This window comes from Ptychodera flava, chromosome 12, assembly GCF_041260155.1.
Source record: "Ptychodera flava strain L36383 chromosome 12, AS_Pfla_20210202, whole genome shotgun sequence".
Classification (NCBI taxonomy): domain Eukaryota; kingdom Metazoa; phylum Hemichordata; class Enteropneusta; family Ptychoderidae; genus Ptychodera; species Ptychodera flava.
In genome coordinates this window covers 18,539,887-18,556,448 of record NC_091939.1, presented here as the reverse complement: position 1 = coordinate 18,556,448, position 16,562 = coordinate 18,539,887, and the positions used below count along the sequence as shown (strand labels likewise).

Here is a 16,562-nt window from a genome sequence, read left to right as displayed (position 1 = left end):
TGCCATTATCGATTGAACTAGAGATCGAAAAATGCTTGTAATGTCATTTTCTCGACAAAGCACAATCGTATCCCCGATCTCACAGACTTGGCAAGACAGATGTGGGAGACCGTTTTCGAATGAAACTACTATTTTTGATTACTGCAAATCGAAATCACAACAGTGTAAGTCTATAGTTTCAAGTCACAAGTCATACAGCCATATTTATCGGTCAAATTAGAACCAAACACCAGTATTGAAAAATAGACGTGAAAGGATAACGTACAGGGTTTGCAATGTTGGAGGAATATAATCCATACAGACATGATGGACCACTGTGTTTGCATATTGAAGCTTTCATTTGCGTGAAAATCAATGACTACAATGTCAAATGTACACCGATAATTGCAAAAATGTGATTTGAAAATAGTTTTCTTTGTTTCAGTAGCATTAAAGGGATGACTGCAAATTAGCTTATTTCAAAGATTGTCAGATTTTCCTAAAAAAAAGTTACAGCAGCAAGAGAACCCTGCTAAGCTCTGACAGGCAGTTTACTAATGCGGTTATTTCTCCGGCAACCATCATTTATTTTAAATGTAAATAAATTATGTGTAATCAGTATTATATAGTGTGAATGGAGTGTAATATGACAGCCCTGTAGCGTTGCTCGGACTGTGATCGCACGACATACAATAAGGATTCCTACGTCAGGGTGGCAACTGTGAAAAAAGTGGTCAGACTGTCCGTGTGAAAGTAACAATAAAGTTGATCAGCTTACCTGTTTACATGTAAACAATCCAAAATAATATCTCCTTCACGTTGTAACATTTGTGTGACTCACGACGACAGCTCAGGCTTCTCATAAACACGACTTTTCACATGAAAGTCATCGAACGTAATCAAATTCTTATTAGAAATCCTGATGTGTGTGTTATTGTAAATTGATACCGGTCAGAGCGAGTCACAGTCGATGCTATTCACAGTAACTACCGCCTCATACTGCGTACATTAATATGTTATTTATGAAACAGAGCTATTTCTGCGAAGTATCGATATATAAACGTATATAAACCTTACTATTTACTAATCCCTGCGTCATAACGACCGGTGGTGGCGCCTTCTAATTTAACAGTCATAGTCCAATTTCACCAGCCAGAATTCAAAGCCTGCGATCATCTTCAAGACTGCCTGAAGGCTTCCTGAGTATCATGTTGGTATATATACTTGGTATATCAGTGTCCTCACCCGAGCAGACTACGCTACATATAACCTATGTTTATATGCCCCTTTATGAAAAAGGAAATCACTGTAAAAACTTAAAATTTGCGCAAATTGTTTCTAGCGTAGAATAACGTCTACGTCGATAATATAGTGTTTTACAGTGGCTTTCTACTGAGACTAGTGGGTATTTGCGTCAACGTTCAGCTATTTTGACGTAAAGCCGTCCACAAATGAACAGAAGCACAGCAAACACCTATTACCTGGTCATGAGGGCTATAGCACCTATTTATTAACCCGAGGGGCGTGTGTTAGGCCTACCAGAAATTGTAGAGATATATATACAGAGTATTGGCTCTCAGTCTTCAACGTTAACACCTGTTTATTTCTTAGAAGTAACATACCGTCAGTGCTAGCGATATCGTCTACATGTTTTGACTTTTAGCCGATGCATAAAAGGCATGGTTTCAATCATACTATACGGAACTCAGGCTCCTTATTTATTTGTCTGTTTATTTGTTTGTTTATGCGTGTTTGTATATTATTTATGTATGATTATTTCCATATACAATAAAGAGCAAATAAACAATTGTATATTTATTCACGTTTGTCAATAAAGAATGGTGTTTGTTTATCTGTTTTTGGTGTCTTTTCAAAAGTTAATAATTGATACTTTGAAAAGTTCTGATACAATCCCACATATGTGAAGCATAAGCTTACCCCACCTTTGCCATGAGGAGTGAGCACTCATGTGTATCCACCACTCTCTCTGAATACTCACCTTTCTAGTAAGTATTCAATAAGAGAGTGGTGGACACACTGCAAAGGCGGGGTATGCTTTATTTCATATTTAATATTGTATTAGAAACTTGTTTAAGTGACATTTATTGACGATACCTGAAACAAACAAACAAACAAACAAACAAACAAACAAACAAACAACCGCTATTCTTTGTTTGACAAGAAATAAATGTACAACTGTTTATTGATTATTTATTGTAAATGGCAATAATCATACACAAGTAATAATAAGACACACATAAACAAACAAATAAGCAAACAAGGCACCTGAGTTCCCTATAGATTTACAGAAGTAGGCTATGAGGGGAACAGAACAAGCCTAGCTGCAGTTTGTTTGCACTAAAGTACGGGAGGGTTCTGTATGCAGGTTTGAGTCGGAAAATTCTTCTTGCTTCTCAATCAATCATTATACTGAGTATATTCCGTAAGTCAAAGTTCAGTCGCAAAGCAAAATTCTTTTCTCACTCCTACTGTCTCCTGAGGAAAATCTTTTCCTGGATAATTTATTATTAACTGTATAACCTGAACAGGTTCTAATGAGCTAAGGTCGGGGCCTTTCACTGTGTATTATGGGTACAGATCACAATGGCAGGCTAGTGGAATCATAGATGTATCTGCAAGGAGACTTACTTTTCACTTTGCAAACAAACCGTTTGATGTGCAATAATGACATCGCAGACTGTGGAAAGAGACTTCGAGTTCTCGTTCAAGAGTAAAGGATTCCATTCTAAGCTAACGGCGCCAGTTCCAATCCCGCTCAACGTGAGCGTCAGCGATCTTGTCGGGAGACTTGTTAATGCTCATAATCTACCGTGTTACGTCGAAAAAGGTTGGTATTGTGTTGCTTAAAGATTGAGTTCCCGATGCATTTTTGTATTGATAGCAATATCTTTTGGAATTCATGGACGCCTTGAGATGTGGAGACAGTCGGTTTGTTTCTTGCTCCTGCAAATTCGTTGACTTGATTCCCGGAAGTTAAATCTCTGTTGATGAAAACGCCCCCTATACATACCTATACTATACAGCTCATTTATTGTATATCATACGTACGAATCGAGTAAATACAAGCGTCAACATATGAATGTATTCCTTGAAAAGATCCCAACCGTAGCAGCTAGCTTATTTTGTATATATTTGTTGTTCTCTGTCAAGTGTCATGACATAAAGTGTACATGGCAAATTCACAGCATCAATAATAATGGCCTTATTGAACATATAAAAACATTTTTGTACAAATCCTGCTTATTTGAAGTGAGAATATTGACACTGCCACAGCAAAGAAAGTACCGGCAGCATTGCTGGGGATTAAACCTATAAAATACATTTTGTTGTAAGGATCTTCAAACATATGGACACAAATTAAATTTCAAGTTTTATTTGTTGGCAGACCTCCAGGATAGCCTTGAAGAGTTTGTTGCCAAGGAAACCACTAAATACCACGATGACCAGGCAACTAACTTGATAAAGAAACTCCAAGATGGAGAAGTTGATATTGGACAGATGGCTGAGAAATGGAACAAAGCTTTCACTCAGGTACATATTTATAGATCAGATCAGAAATAAATCTGATTTTCATTGTACTTCATATTTACAAGTAATGACTATAGCTTTTGCAGATTTTATGTCATCTGCAAATATTGTTCAAAGGCACAGTGGATATGTATACATATTGAGCTTTCCACTAGCCAAATATATCATATTTGACCAGCAGCTGCTACATGTGTCATAAAATATTTATATACCTAATTTCAGGCAGATGTTCATGAAGTCTTTTCACTCGAATTATTTGATTTATTATGATTCTGTGATGTATTTCGTAGCCACCCTGTATGTAGCCTTTTCTGTGAAATTGTTCCAATTACTTAATTCAAAACCAATACTGTACATGATGATCAGAGGGTTACAATAGTGACACAACAAATATTTGAGGTGTATTTTGTACAATAAATGTCAAACATGGATGCATAATTGTACAATTGACATATTTGTAAAAAAGTCACCCTGGTCACTGTTTCCAATGACCATGGAACCAGGCACGGTCTTTTGCTCAGATATGATTTGTTACATATAATCAATCAATCAATCAATCAATCTTTATTATACTCAACTCACACTAGCAGAGAGTGTGGTATGGTGCATTCCAAAATTGGACAAAGTACGAAACTGAACACTTTCGAGAGGACTACAAAGTATCCAAGTTGTACAATAAGCAAACTGTTTAACAGTGGGAAGGCTACTGGAGGGTCAGCACAAATCAGTGTTCTTCAAGAATATAGCAAGATCTAGAAAATTATACTCCATAACCCTTTTAAGGGCCGTCAGGCTCTGATCACATGTTCAAACGTTGTCGTTGGATTAGATATAATGTAGAATTGCCCATTGCTTTTTTCAAGGAACACAAGGCCTTTGCCACAGAGAAAGGTCCCAATAATGAAGTTGCCTTCGGAGAGGTCTATCACAAGCTGATCCATTCTAATGCTCTTGAAACGCTGCTGAACTTGGAACATAGTTACGCCGTGGCCGTGGATGGCATCATCTCACAACGAGACCTAGCTTTGGATCATTTACAGAAAAGGTGAATTCTCAAACTTGTTAGCATCAAGGAATTGTTGTGTACCAGGTAGGGTGTTTGTCATATGTTATGACACAGGCCTCTCGATGATGGAGGAACTGTGGTTATGAGTGCCATCCTAGGGTGCTTCTGGCATTTGATTTGTAATGTTGACTCATCATGGATCTTTCACCTTCTGTCTTTTGATTTGAAAAACAAATTTTATTATTCAAATTCCGATGTTTTTGATGGTCTTTACAGACAAGGTGATGAGATGGAGAGTGCTGTTCAAGCAGTGGGACTTACATACACGGATGACCAGGTTAACTTACTTGCTGCAAGACATTTTGAAGATATACAGGTGATTTCCCTTTTCTATCAGCTGCTGCTATAATAAATCTAGTCAGATGTGGAGATAGTTCGGCCATATTCTAATAGTATAAAGATAGAAAGTTAATCTTCTATCTGAAGGATTATAGTAAACAATGCTGGGTCATAGTAATTGAAAGTAAAAGGCCAATGCTCAATGATCCATAGTTCAAAGTGTTTCCAACAAGTTCCACAGCATTCATGCAGTATGCAATCCATTAATGCCCAACTTAGTACTCTGAATATAAAGGTCATTTCAAAAATATCAAATTATATGTAATACTGTTGAGGCATATTGTCTTGTAATATTAACTCAAAAAGTTTTTAGAGAGGCTGTGAGTAAATAACACTACCAGATATTCAACTGCACTATAGAAAGATTTTATGTTGGAGAACAACTAAAAATGTTCAAGCACAAGGGACTGTGGTTCAAGTATTTAAATCGTGAATTTTGCAGTCATGCAGTAGCTTCTTCCCTCCACAAAAGTTTTACAATCATCTTATCCACACAATCTACAACACTTACAGATGTTAGAAGCTAAATGGGCCAGTGAGTTGAGCTCACTGCAAGAGAGTCAGCGTGTTGAATTCAGAGAGTGGGTTTCTACAGTACATGAAGATTTAGTTTCTTCTCCTGATGGCCAGTCCTCTGTACTCATGTGAGTATGCAATATTTGTGATGTAACGCCAGCCAAATTCCTCCCCCCGCCCCCCCCCCCCCCCCCCCCCCCCCCCCCAAAAATATGAGGTCCCAACATAAGTCACTTCATTAAAATGCCCATGTCAGGCTTCTCCAGAACATTACATGGAAGAACACAATTACAAAAAGTGATAAAGAAGAAATTCAAGTCGTGGGTGTATGTATTTTTCAGCAAAAGATAGTCACTAAATTTGTAATGAAGACAACATTTTGAATGCATGAATGACCTATTTATTATGCATTTGTCTGAATATTTCCATTCTCAGTTTAACAGGTCTGTTTGCCATCAAATCTAATCTATGGTCACAATATGCATTCTATTGAACCATAGACCCAAGGGTCAATGATTGAACAGTATGTGAGTTTTACCTCTTTATATACACCCTGTACTGGAGCATTGTCTGTCTTCAATAAGACAGGAGAGTTTCTGATAATTGAATAGACAACTCAAACTGCAGCCTTTTCCGATCCAGACTAGCCACAGTGTTTGCCATTCCATGGTTCTGCAATTCAATAATTCTGGCTCATTCTCTTTGTCCAGGCAGCGTATCCGTGCAATGTCAGATGCCGGATCTGAGCGGAGAGTTGAGGAAGATCAAACGCAGCTGTCCAGACTGGAAGAGAGTTTCACAATTCATCTTGGTAAATATTGATTTACTCAACAGATCAGTTTCCAAACTGTCATTATTTCAAAATCACAGTATTTCTGCAATATTGAGCCTGACACAAGAGCATTGTGATAAGTGTTAGGAAGTGGTGACTGCACTGGTTTTTCTATTGTATGGAAATATTACAGTATACGTAAGTAGTAGACTGAAAGATCCGTCACTCGAAGATGCTCTCTAAGCTCCCCTCTACGAAAGAGCGCCCTCAAGCGACGGATCTTCCAGTCTAACATAAGTAGGTGTCTTTTTTTTGTGAGAATAGACCATAGACCTTAAAAACGGAAGTCTATGAATAGACAGATGAATATATGACAGTTTTAATACATGTTTAGGGTCCTTGTTTCGATTTCTCAGGTGCACAGATGAAAACAATGCATAACCTAAGGTTGATGTGCTGTTGATGTCATGGACCTTTGCAGACATAAAACACATAAAGTCGGGTAAGGTATCAGCTTAATGAAAATATAAACTCATACAATAATTTATCTCTGAGTATTAGTATCTCTGCTATCAGTGTAACACTAAGTATTTCATTATCCTTTCAGTGACCATCTATGCCAACTAATAATTTTCTTTTTAAAATAGTAAATTTGCCATTGGTGAGCAATGTGTTTGGAAAATACACAAAGACACTTTAATGCTAGGGTGTTTCATAATAATAATAATGTAGGACTGTTCTGTAACGCATTTACCTCAACTCTATTTCCCAGTTCAAAGGTCAAATGAATCTGTTAAAAACAAAGAGGTGGATCAGAGCCTGGTTTTATGGGTTTAATGCATCATCAACTGTTGAGGAACTAGGACATGTTATGCAAAGGGTTAAGAGGTGCGGAGTAATCAGACATGAAATATTGCTCTTCAATTTCTCTTCATTGTATTGTAATGAGAATCACAGATGCCTGTTAAGTAGGGTATGTGAAGTATGGTAGTTGTGTAGTAGTAGGAGGTAATTTGTGATATGATTTTTGTCACCAGTACTATTTAACAAATTAATTCAATGTATAGGATCAAATAATGACATTGATTAATCACCAATTATTACAACCAAAAAAGTTTATACTATATCTGGGTCATAGACCTTGTATACCGCTCCTTAGCTGCTTGGGATAGCTGTTACATACATGTACAACAGCCACTTTGGAAAGACCAATCCCAGAACTCTGAATGCCTAACATGTGATTGTCTCACTGCTGAAATTCAAAAACATGCAATTCGGCAGCGTCACATGTTTTATTATGAGACTAAGTCATGGGAAAGTGTACCAAATTGCAAGTTATTAGTCCCCACGGACACCGTCCGGGGGGACTTATAGGTTTGGTCATGTCCGTGCGTCTGTGCGTGCGTGCGTGCATGCGTGCGTCCGTCCGTCCGTCCGTCCGTTCACGCAGATATCTCAGAGATGCCTGAAGCGATTTCATTCAAACTTGGTACAAGGATTACTTCATTGATACGATCCAATATGACCGCCAGGCGGCCATTTATTAGGATTTTTTCATGTACAGAGCCATAACTCAGACATGTTTCAACCGATTTTATTCAAAGTTGGTACAAGGACATTGACCAATGTTATACATATTCACGTCAATTTGTTTTGTGATATGATCCAATATGGCTGCTGTGCGGCCATTTTGTTGCGATTTTTTCGTGTACAGAGCCATAATTCAGGCATATCTCAACTGATTTTATTCAAAGTTGGTACAAGGACATTGACCTATGTCATACATATGCACATTGATTTGTTTTGTGATACGATCCAATATGGCCGCCGTGTGGCCATTTTTTTTACGATTTTCCATGTCCTAAACCATAACTCAGACATGTATCAAGCAAATTTATTCAAAGTTGGTACAAAGACATTGACTTATAGTATACATATGTACGTCGATTTGTTTCTCAATATGGTCCAATATGGCCACATGGTGGCAATTTTGTTATGGTTTTTTTCATGTCGAGAGCCATAACTCTGGCAAGTCTCAACTGATTTTATTCAAAGTTTGTACCTGGACATTGACTTATGTCATACATATACTTATTGATATTTTAAACAGTAAGATCAAATATCGCTGCGTGGCGGCGATTTTGTTACGATTTTCTCATGTACTGAGCCATAACTCAGACATGACGTGTTAGGATAGTATGAAAAAATGTTTTGCAACATCCTGTCAACTAATTCCCAGTTGACCCATTTAATGACCTTTAGGATAGTGGCCTACATTGGTTTTGTGTTTTCATCACTATGGAACTCATTCTTGGCCATTGAGTACCATCTGTATCAAAGTATTTTTATCACAGACCTAATGAAGACGACTCTATCTCTCTGAGGACCTGTAATCAAAGTACCCATTAACAAGTGGGGACTCTGTCATCAACGATGACTTGTTCATTCAAATAACGGAGGTTTTGGCAATTAATCATTTATTTGATCTTATACACTGAATTTTATTGACTTCAAGTTTATCAACTTCAAGGTCCTACTGACAAAAATTGTGTCATACCTTCCCTGGTATTACTACACTCCTACTCACTCAATGTCACTGTCACCTGCAATGATAATAATGAGTTGACTTTGACTTTCCTACAGGAGTACAATACTTCCGTCACCACAACGCTTACAGACTGCCATGTCATTGTATTCCAATTCACTCTGTGGATTGGTCCTACTTGTAGACGACAGAATCAATTCTTACACCGGAATCAAAAGAGGTATGGTTATCAGCCTCATTTATAAACTATATAAGTAGATCTCCTGCCATTAAGATAAAGTTTATTGTAGGCCCTGTATCAACTCATGGTATGCAATCTAGGGCTTGTGACCATATGTCCCATAAGACGGCAATCATTCATGTACCCAATGGTACATTGTCTGGTACGACTGTAATATAAAAATATATGATATGATATAAATTGAATTGTAATACTTTATTACTACCTATAATTGACAGAAAATATGTTTTGATGATTTTCATTTCAATGATAAAATGTTGTCATACTGACCAGGAAATTGTAAATTGTCACCATATGGTGTGCTGTTTTTAATAGTCTGAAACTGACTGGTGAAATACAGATCTTGCCCATTTTCCTTTCTAGCCTCTACAGAATAGTGCATGAAATCTATTTAGCAATACAAGATGTCAGTAATTTTTTATTGTGACAATATCTATTCTTGAGAAATTTCACATCATTTCCCTTTAATCTTTTTCTTTATGAACAGAGTTTGCGGGAGTTTGTCAACAGTCAACAGATTTTCACTTCCCTGATCTGGACACACAACTCAGAGTCATCCAGCAGCATGTCTTAGAGGCAAATCAAAACAGACCAGAAAACACTGAAGATGGTAAGATGTCAACCTTGAAACTGTGATAGGGTCATTGTCAACAAAGTAAAAAAGATTACTTTCTCATAACTCATATTCCATCAGAAGATATCCATTGTGTTTGCTAATGTAGGTTTTAGTTCTTCAAGGGATGTAAACTTAAAACGTATCAAGAGACACACATACCAGAGCAAATTATCCAGAGACCTTGAGGGCGCTGTAATTTACCTTGCTGAAAAACGTACTTAGGGGGTATACTTGCATTTATCCATCAAGAAAGGCAGCCTCAGACAAGCTATGATTCATGGCCCCAGTGTTCTGTAGATGAGCCAAATACTGAAGAAAGTTGTGCAGTTGGACTAGCTTTCAGGATTTCTCTCTCTTTCTGTTGCTGCAGAATATGGCAATGGCAATGGGAATTCTAGGAATGGTGACAAGCAAGAATTAAATAAAGATGCCGGCAATGAAAAAGGAGTCAAGAAACAAATCTCACAAAATTTACAAGCAGGTATAAATGTGAAATGCAGTAGATTGTTTTTTTTCCTTTATCAAATGTAATTATAGAAATTCTGTTTTGTGGCAATGCTGCCAGTGTCTTATATGTCTGATTTTCACACACCCTATCTGTGATGGGAGCAATTTTCTTCTGCAAGAACCTGGAGTTCGTCCTTCTGCATATCAGAAATATGTTTGTTGATAGCAGTGTAGCATATGCGAATGTCAGCTGATATGTTTTCTTGTTTTTTAGCTCCGCTTTCAGCGACGCGGAGCTTATCAAATAGGCTGATTCTCCGTCGTCGTCCATTGTCGTCCGTCGTCCGTCAACAATTGCCTTCTCTCTCTGAAACCGCAAGTCCGATTGCTTTGAATTTGATATGCAGTTCACTTGGGGTGACCTCACTTAAGTTTGTTCAAATCGTGGTGAAATTTGCATATTTGTATTTTTGGGGCATTTTTGGTGTTTTTGGTAAAAAAATCTTCTTCTCTGAAACCGCTTGTCCGATTGCTTTGAAATTTGATATGCAGTTTACTTAGGGTGACTTCAGTCAGATTTGTCAAATCGTGGTGAAATTTGCATATTTGTATTTTTAAGGCAATTTTTGTCATTTTTGGTAAAAAAATCTTTAAAAATCTTCTTCTTCAAAACTACCAGTCAGATAGCTTTGATATTTGGTACATATGTCCCTAGGGATGATCTATTTCAGATTTGTTCAAATTGTGCAGAAATATGTAAATTTGCATTTTTAAGGCAATTTTTGCCATTTTTGGTCAAAAAATGTATTTCTCAAAAAGTACTGGTCTGATAGTTTTGAAATTTGGTATACAGGTTTCTATAGATGAACTAAGTAATATTATTGAATTTCTGATGAAATCTGTAATTTTGTATTTTTGGGGCAATTTTTGCCATTTTTGGTCAAAAAATGTGTATTTCCAAAACTACTCATCTGATAGCTTTGAAATTTGGTATACAGGTTCCTACAGATGAACTAAATGATATTTGTTGAAATTATGATGAAATCTGCAATTTTGTATTTTTGGGGCAATTTTTTCCATTTTTGGTCAAAAAATGTGTTTATCAAAAAGTACTGGTCTGATAGCTTTGAAATTTGGTATACAGGTTTCTACAGATGAGCTAAGTAATATATATTGAATTTCTGATGAAATCTGTAATTTTGTATTTTGGGGCAATTTTTGCCATTTTTGGTCAAAATATGTGTATGTTCAAAACTACTCATCTGATAGCTTTGAAATTTGGTATACAGGTTTCTATAGATGAACTAAATGATATTTGTTGAAATAATGATGAAATATACAATTTTGAGTTTTTGGGGTAATTTTTCCCATTTTTGGTCAAAAAATGTGTTTCTCAAAAAGTACTGGTGTAACAGCTTTGAAATTTGGTATACAGGTTTCTATAGATGAACTAAATTTGATCTTTTAAAATTATGATGAAATTTGCAATTTTATTTTTTCGGGGCAATTGTTGCCATTTTTGGTCAGAAAATTTTATTCTCAAAAATCTACTCATCAGATAGCTTGGTTGACATGTTCTTAGGGATGATCCAATGTGATATATTCAAAGTATGATGAAATCTTCAATGTGTATTTTTGCAGCTATTTTAGCCACTTTTTCTGGCCACTGCATGGAGCTATCAAAGATTTCCACCTTCTTCATCAAACATGTGTCAAAAATAGTTATTCTCTACATAAACACAGCGGAGCTATATCGGCCGCTAGGTCGCTTGTTTTGTATATCTTTTGTTTTATTAAAACTCGTAAAGTCTGACATTGACTTGTCTATTTAAACAAAAGACAGGGACAAAATGACAAATCTGACAAATCACATGAGGGATACGATTTCAAAAATTCTTAATCTTTCTGGGCTATTACATATTTTCTTGTCTATTTTACAGATTAAGGTAAACTCGTATTTTAACAGCACAATTACAGTTACTTTTGTTTCACTCAGTCAGTGCTTATGAATGCACAATAGTTTGTAACACAATTGAAAATGATATGACAGACTTTCAACAAAACTGTTGAAAGAAGGATATTTTATGTACACGTGCAAATGAAATTCCAGGAATTTTGCTATTTACCTACAGCAGCTAGAGAAAATAATGCTCTTCTTCAATCACAGATAATGTAAACAGGTTAACCCTTTGAGCAGCAAAGTCAATTTTTGTCACCCTTAGAAAATAGACTCCAGTCAATTTTTTTTCAGATTTTTGTCAAAATTTTGATAACAAACTGTAGCCAATGAGATGTGATGGCCATTTGGTCCAAAATGATCAAAAAATTACAGAAAAATTCATAAAAATTGGTAAAAATGTTGCACTAAAAATTTCGGTGGAACAATTACAGCACTCAAAGGGTTAAATTACGCTGTATGTCAACAATTTCATTTGGCATGGCAAAGCTGAGTGGATACAATGTCAAAAGTGGAAGGGCAAATTTTCTGCTCTCTTTGTGACATTGTCATGAATCTTTGTATTTCATGTACAGGTGATTTCTACCTGACCCGTCATTCAAACTTAGCAGAAGTCCATGTTGTATTTCATCTGGTAGTCGATGACAACATTCGGTCATCAGAGATAACATCACGCCATCCCACCATCATTGGTCTGCGCAATATACTGAAGTGTTCGTCACAGCATGACATCCTAACCATCACAATACCTTTGTTCTTAGTCTATGAAATGACAGAGGTAGGTGTTGTTAGATTGTCTTTGAGAGTTTTGAACTGTAATAATTCTAAGACTGTCATCATGCATTGAAATGACAGTTTTTGGATCAAAATATGATTTGCCAGAAAAAACTCAGGTTGCATATTCAACCAGTGGACTCAATGGTACGATGAAGCGATAGTTAAGAATCACTTTGTGGCATGTGTTGTATGCTATGTAAACATTTCAGTTACAAATCACTTTTAATCACAATATGGTTATGTATGAATTCAAACAGCCCTTTCACCACAAGGCTTTGGCCCAAACCCATTTTTATCAGTGGTGAATGAGGACCCTGGGGTGATTAATTGGGGTGAACAGGTTAAGATATCTCTTGAAAACAGGATACAATGACAATGTTTTCCATTCTAGATAGTATGTTTTCGAACTGATGTGAGAGACAAAATAAGCTTTTCTTGGTTTCAACACCCGCTGTGACAAGTTTTCCCCTCAAAATATCTTTGCATAAATGGTTTCAAACTGAAACCGTGCATGCTCACTACTCATATTGCAAACACTTTTGTCCCCGTACTTTTGTGGCACCTAACTTCCACAACAGATTCTGTTTATCGTTTTCCCGACTTTCTTGTGTTTATGATGTAGCTGAATTGTACGATATGGGCGAATTGCTTTGCAGGAGATGACAATTAACTGGTGCATCAAGAGGGCTGAATTGGTGTTGAAATGTGTCAAAGGATTCATGATGGAAATGACAACATGGGGTGGAAATGAATCTAGGACCATACAGTTTGTTGTACCCAAGGTAAGCCAGTCAGAGAGAGATAGTATCTGCATGGAGACAATGATCTCAGTATTGCATTTGTATCAAAGAAAGTAAAAGCTGTATTAAATTTGGGTAAACAAATGAATATGACTGGAAAGTATTGATTTTAGATAGTATGTGCCTTGAAGGTGAAAGACTTACACTTTTGTTCAAACTTTCCTCAATGAAACCTTCAATCATTCTTTTACTTGAATATTTGACCCCAATGAACATTCTACATTTAAACTGTAAAATAGTACTGAGAAAGTTAACATGATCTAAGTTCAACATAGAGTTCAGTTTGAAAAATACAACAAGTGCAAAATATCCAGACGTTCAGTGGAGGTCTTCATATCTGCCATATCAGTATGACAGCAAACTAATGCATGAAAAAATTGTCACTGTTTATATACATTGACAATTTAACTTACATTCACTAACATTTGGTATCCCTCTTGCCAAATATCTCCTACTTCCGAGTTTACATTGAAATACAAATTTAATGAAATATTCTCATCTGTTCTGTCTATACAGGGTATATCTGAAGATTTGTTTGTTCAGTTGAGTGCAATGCTGCCATCAATATTCAGAATTCTCACCTCCATCAAGACATAAGTGACTCAGATCAGAAACAATCAGCTGTGCTGAATCAGGACCGTACCAAGTTATACAGTGTATGTCAAAATCATCTCATCAAGTTCCTGCAGGGCCTCAAAAACCTGTTTCCATTCGTTCTTCAAGGAGGAAATGTTGATCTATTTTGAACATTCCAGACTCTTGTCAGATCCTCTATACTGTAAACCCTGAATCAGTTTTGCAGAAATGTTGTCAAGTCTTGTAACTTTGTCTTTTGTAACATGGTTTGACCCAAAACCATCGATATCAATGGCAAGTATGGACCTATTTACTGAAAATTAGAGGGTCACCCTCATTGTCAAATTATGTCTTCAAAATGCAAACTTGTGAAAGCCCTGTATCAATTTTGTCTATGTTATTATTTAAACATTTTCCCTCATCTATGTGTTCCTGAAAATGGCACAGGCAATAAATATGTATCATTGACCTTATTCAGGGTATGTACTGTGTGTCAATTTGTACCTGTTGTTTATTTAACTTTCCCGTGGACTGAAAATCTCGTTTTTTTCTGTATCTTTGTTTTTTTTCACTTTAACAGTCTGTAAGCTCTATTTAATAGGCAAACAACCGGTGACAAATACAACGATAAGATGATTTATAAACCTACTAAATAAGCATTTCTTCTTATAGCCCCTCCCCCTCGAGAATGTGTTGAAATACTTATTCCTGCCAGCTCAATGCCATTGTGTACTCAATGAGATTTTACTGTTGATAAATGAATTCTCGTCTGAACTAAAATTCAGTTGCAACAATAATGTTTGACCAAGCACACATACAGTCTGCATCGACAACCTGAACAATGGGGATTTTCAACATTGTTTTGGGAGGAAAACACATGGAAAGTTCCAACTAAATGGAGCTGTTGGTAAAAACCACTCAATGAGACAAAGAGTTGGCGTCTCCATTGCTGTCATTGTTGTAACATCACATGTGATGTTTGGTCTGGTGTCCAGTGAAGACAGACATCAGAGCAGTTCCACACCTGTGATACAGCCTGGTTATTAACCTGTGACACCAGTTCAAGGCACAGTAGAGAGTTCATGGTATCCACACTATTATCATTTCAGTCCGTGATTAAATTTTCTCAAAAGTATGATGTCAAAAGTGTATCTACTTGCGTCGATGGGTGTTTTTTTCTTTCATTGTTATTTGTGACCTTTGTAGGGCCTGAGTCAATATATCCATGCTTGACCATTCAATTTTTTAAAAATAAATATTACCAAAGCATGCATACATACAGTGCTGGTTGTGAATTTGTATCCTTTTTGATATGCGCATATAATTCTACATTTTTGTTGGATTCCAAACATCAATTTGTGTCGGCTTACGCAGTGACATTTATGTGTGTTAAAAAGAAAGTGGCACATCGTAATGGCCAAAATAGCTGATATGCCACAATCCATATATCACCAACTTCGAAAGCTGTGTCCGACTTCAGCAAATACTGGAGAGAATGCATTTAATGTTCATGATGCGGAGAGCAAATCTCGGCATTAAATATTCAGAAAAAAACCTTAAACAGTACGGCCCTTTCAGGACAAAAATACCAGTCACTGTACATGTTGCCTGGAGTGAAATTGGATGTACCTTTGAATGGTGACGATAATGCAAATAGTACTTTACTGATATTGGTGTCGACGCACTTCTGAAAACAATCATATAAACTCAAAGTCACCAAAATAGGGAGAACTTCCTTTCAAATGGCTGGAATCTGCCATGCCAAAGCACATTTGACACCTTGGTGTATGAGAAATTCTGGTAGCCCACTGTACATTTACACAAACAAATTAAATTAAAACTACTAGTATGCCAACTTGCACCTTCTTTTAATTATTTAAAAATCAAGATATATCCGACTGCTAATTTGTGTCCAATCAAGGACAACAAGCCTTTCAGTTTATATGCTGGTGCGTTGGGCTGTTCCCATCTCGAGGTATTAATGCTATTGTTTTCGTAGCGGAAATATTCTCAACCTGCCAGCAGATATTTTAATTCTATGCAAGCCACTGATCAACAGATCTGATATTTATATCCAAATCCAGAGCATGACGAGTGATATGTGGGTACTGTGAGCTATCTTTCCGTGAGAACCATATTTAAGAGGTGTCATTGTAATTCGACCGGTCCCTTATTTTTCTGAATGGGAAGAGCGAAACAAACTCCGCCTTTTTGCAGGGATTTTGGCACTCTTTTAAGGTAGTGGGTCCTACGCGATAATTTTTGTAAGATTGATTTTTTTTTTTGTACCAGCACAATTAACCGTCAATGCCCAGCTCTAACCTTAAGCCTGGCCAAAACCTTAGATGGAACTTATTAAAACAATATTGTTTTGTTTGTTTT

General features: G+C 36.6%; 2 protein-coding genes across 2 annotated transcripts in view; one reads left to right on the top strand and one right to left on the bottom strand.

The window, feature by feature from the left end:
* Positions 1-1,024, bottom strand: part of LOC139145273 (hemoglobin subunit epsilon-like) — a 38,224-nt gene extending 37,200 nt beyond the window's left edge. Inside the window, exon 1 of the mRNA XM_070716317.1 lies at positions 758-1,024. The gene's annotated coding sequence lies outside the window, so the exon portion shown is untranslated. The remainder of the gene's footprint in view (positions 1-757) is intronic.
* A 1,524-nt stretch (positions 1,025-2,548) lies between these two features.
* Positions 2,549-15,455, top strand: LOC139145271 (FERRY endosomal RAB5 effector complex subunit 3-like). The gene is given in 14 exon segments (XM_070716315.1): positions 2,549-2,827; positions 3,386-3,531; positions 4,392-4,573; positions 4,811-4,910; positions 5,447-5,577; positions 6,160-6,260; positions 6,638-6,675; positions 6,677-6,723; positions 8,865-8,986; positions 9,495-9,617; positions 9,994-10,104; positions 12,603-12,805; positions 13,461-13,586; positions 14,121-15,455. Coding segments are annotated over 14 exon segments (1,674 nt in total). The 5' UTR covers positions 2,549-2,664; the 3' UTR covers positions 14,202-15,455.
* Positions 15,456-16,562: the final 1,107 nt, after the last annotated feature.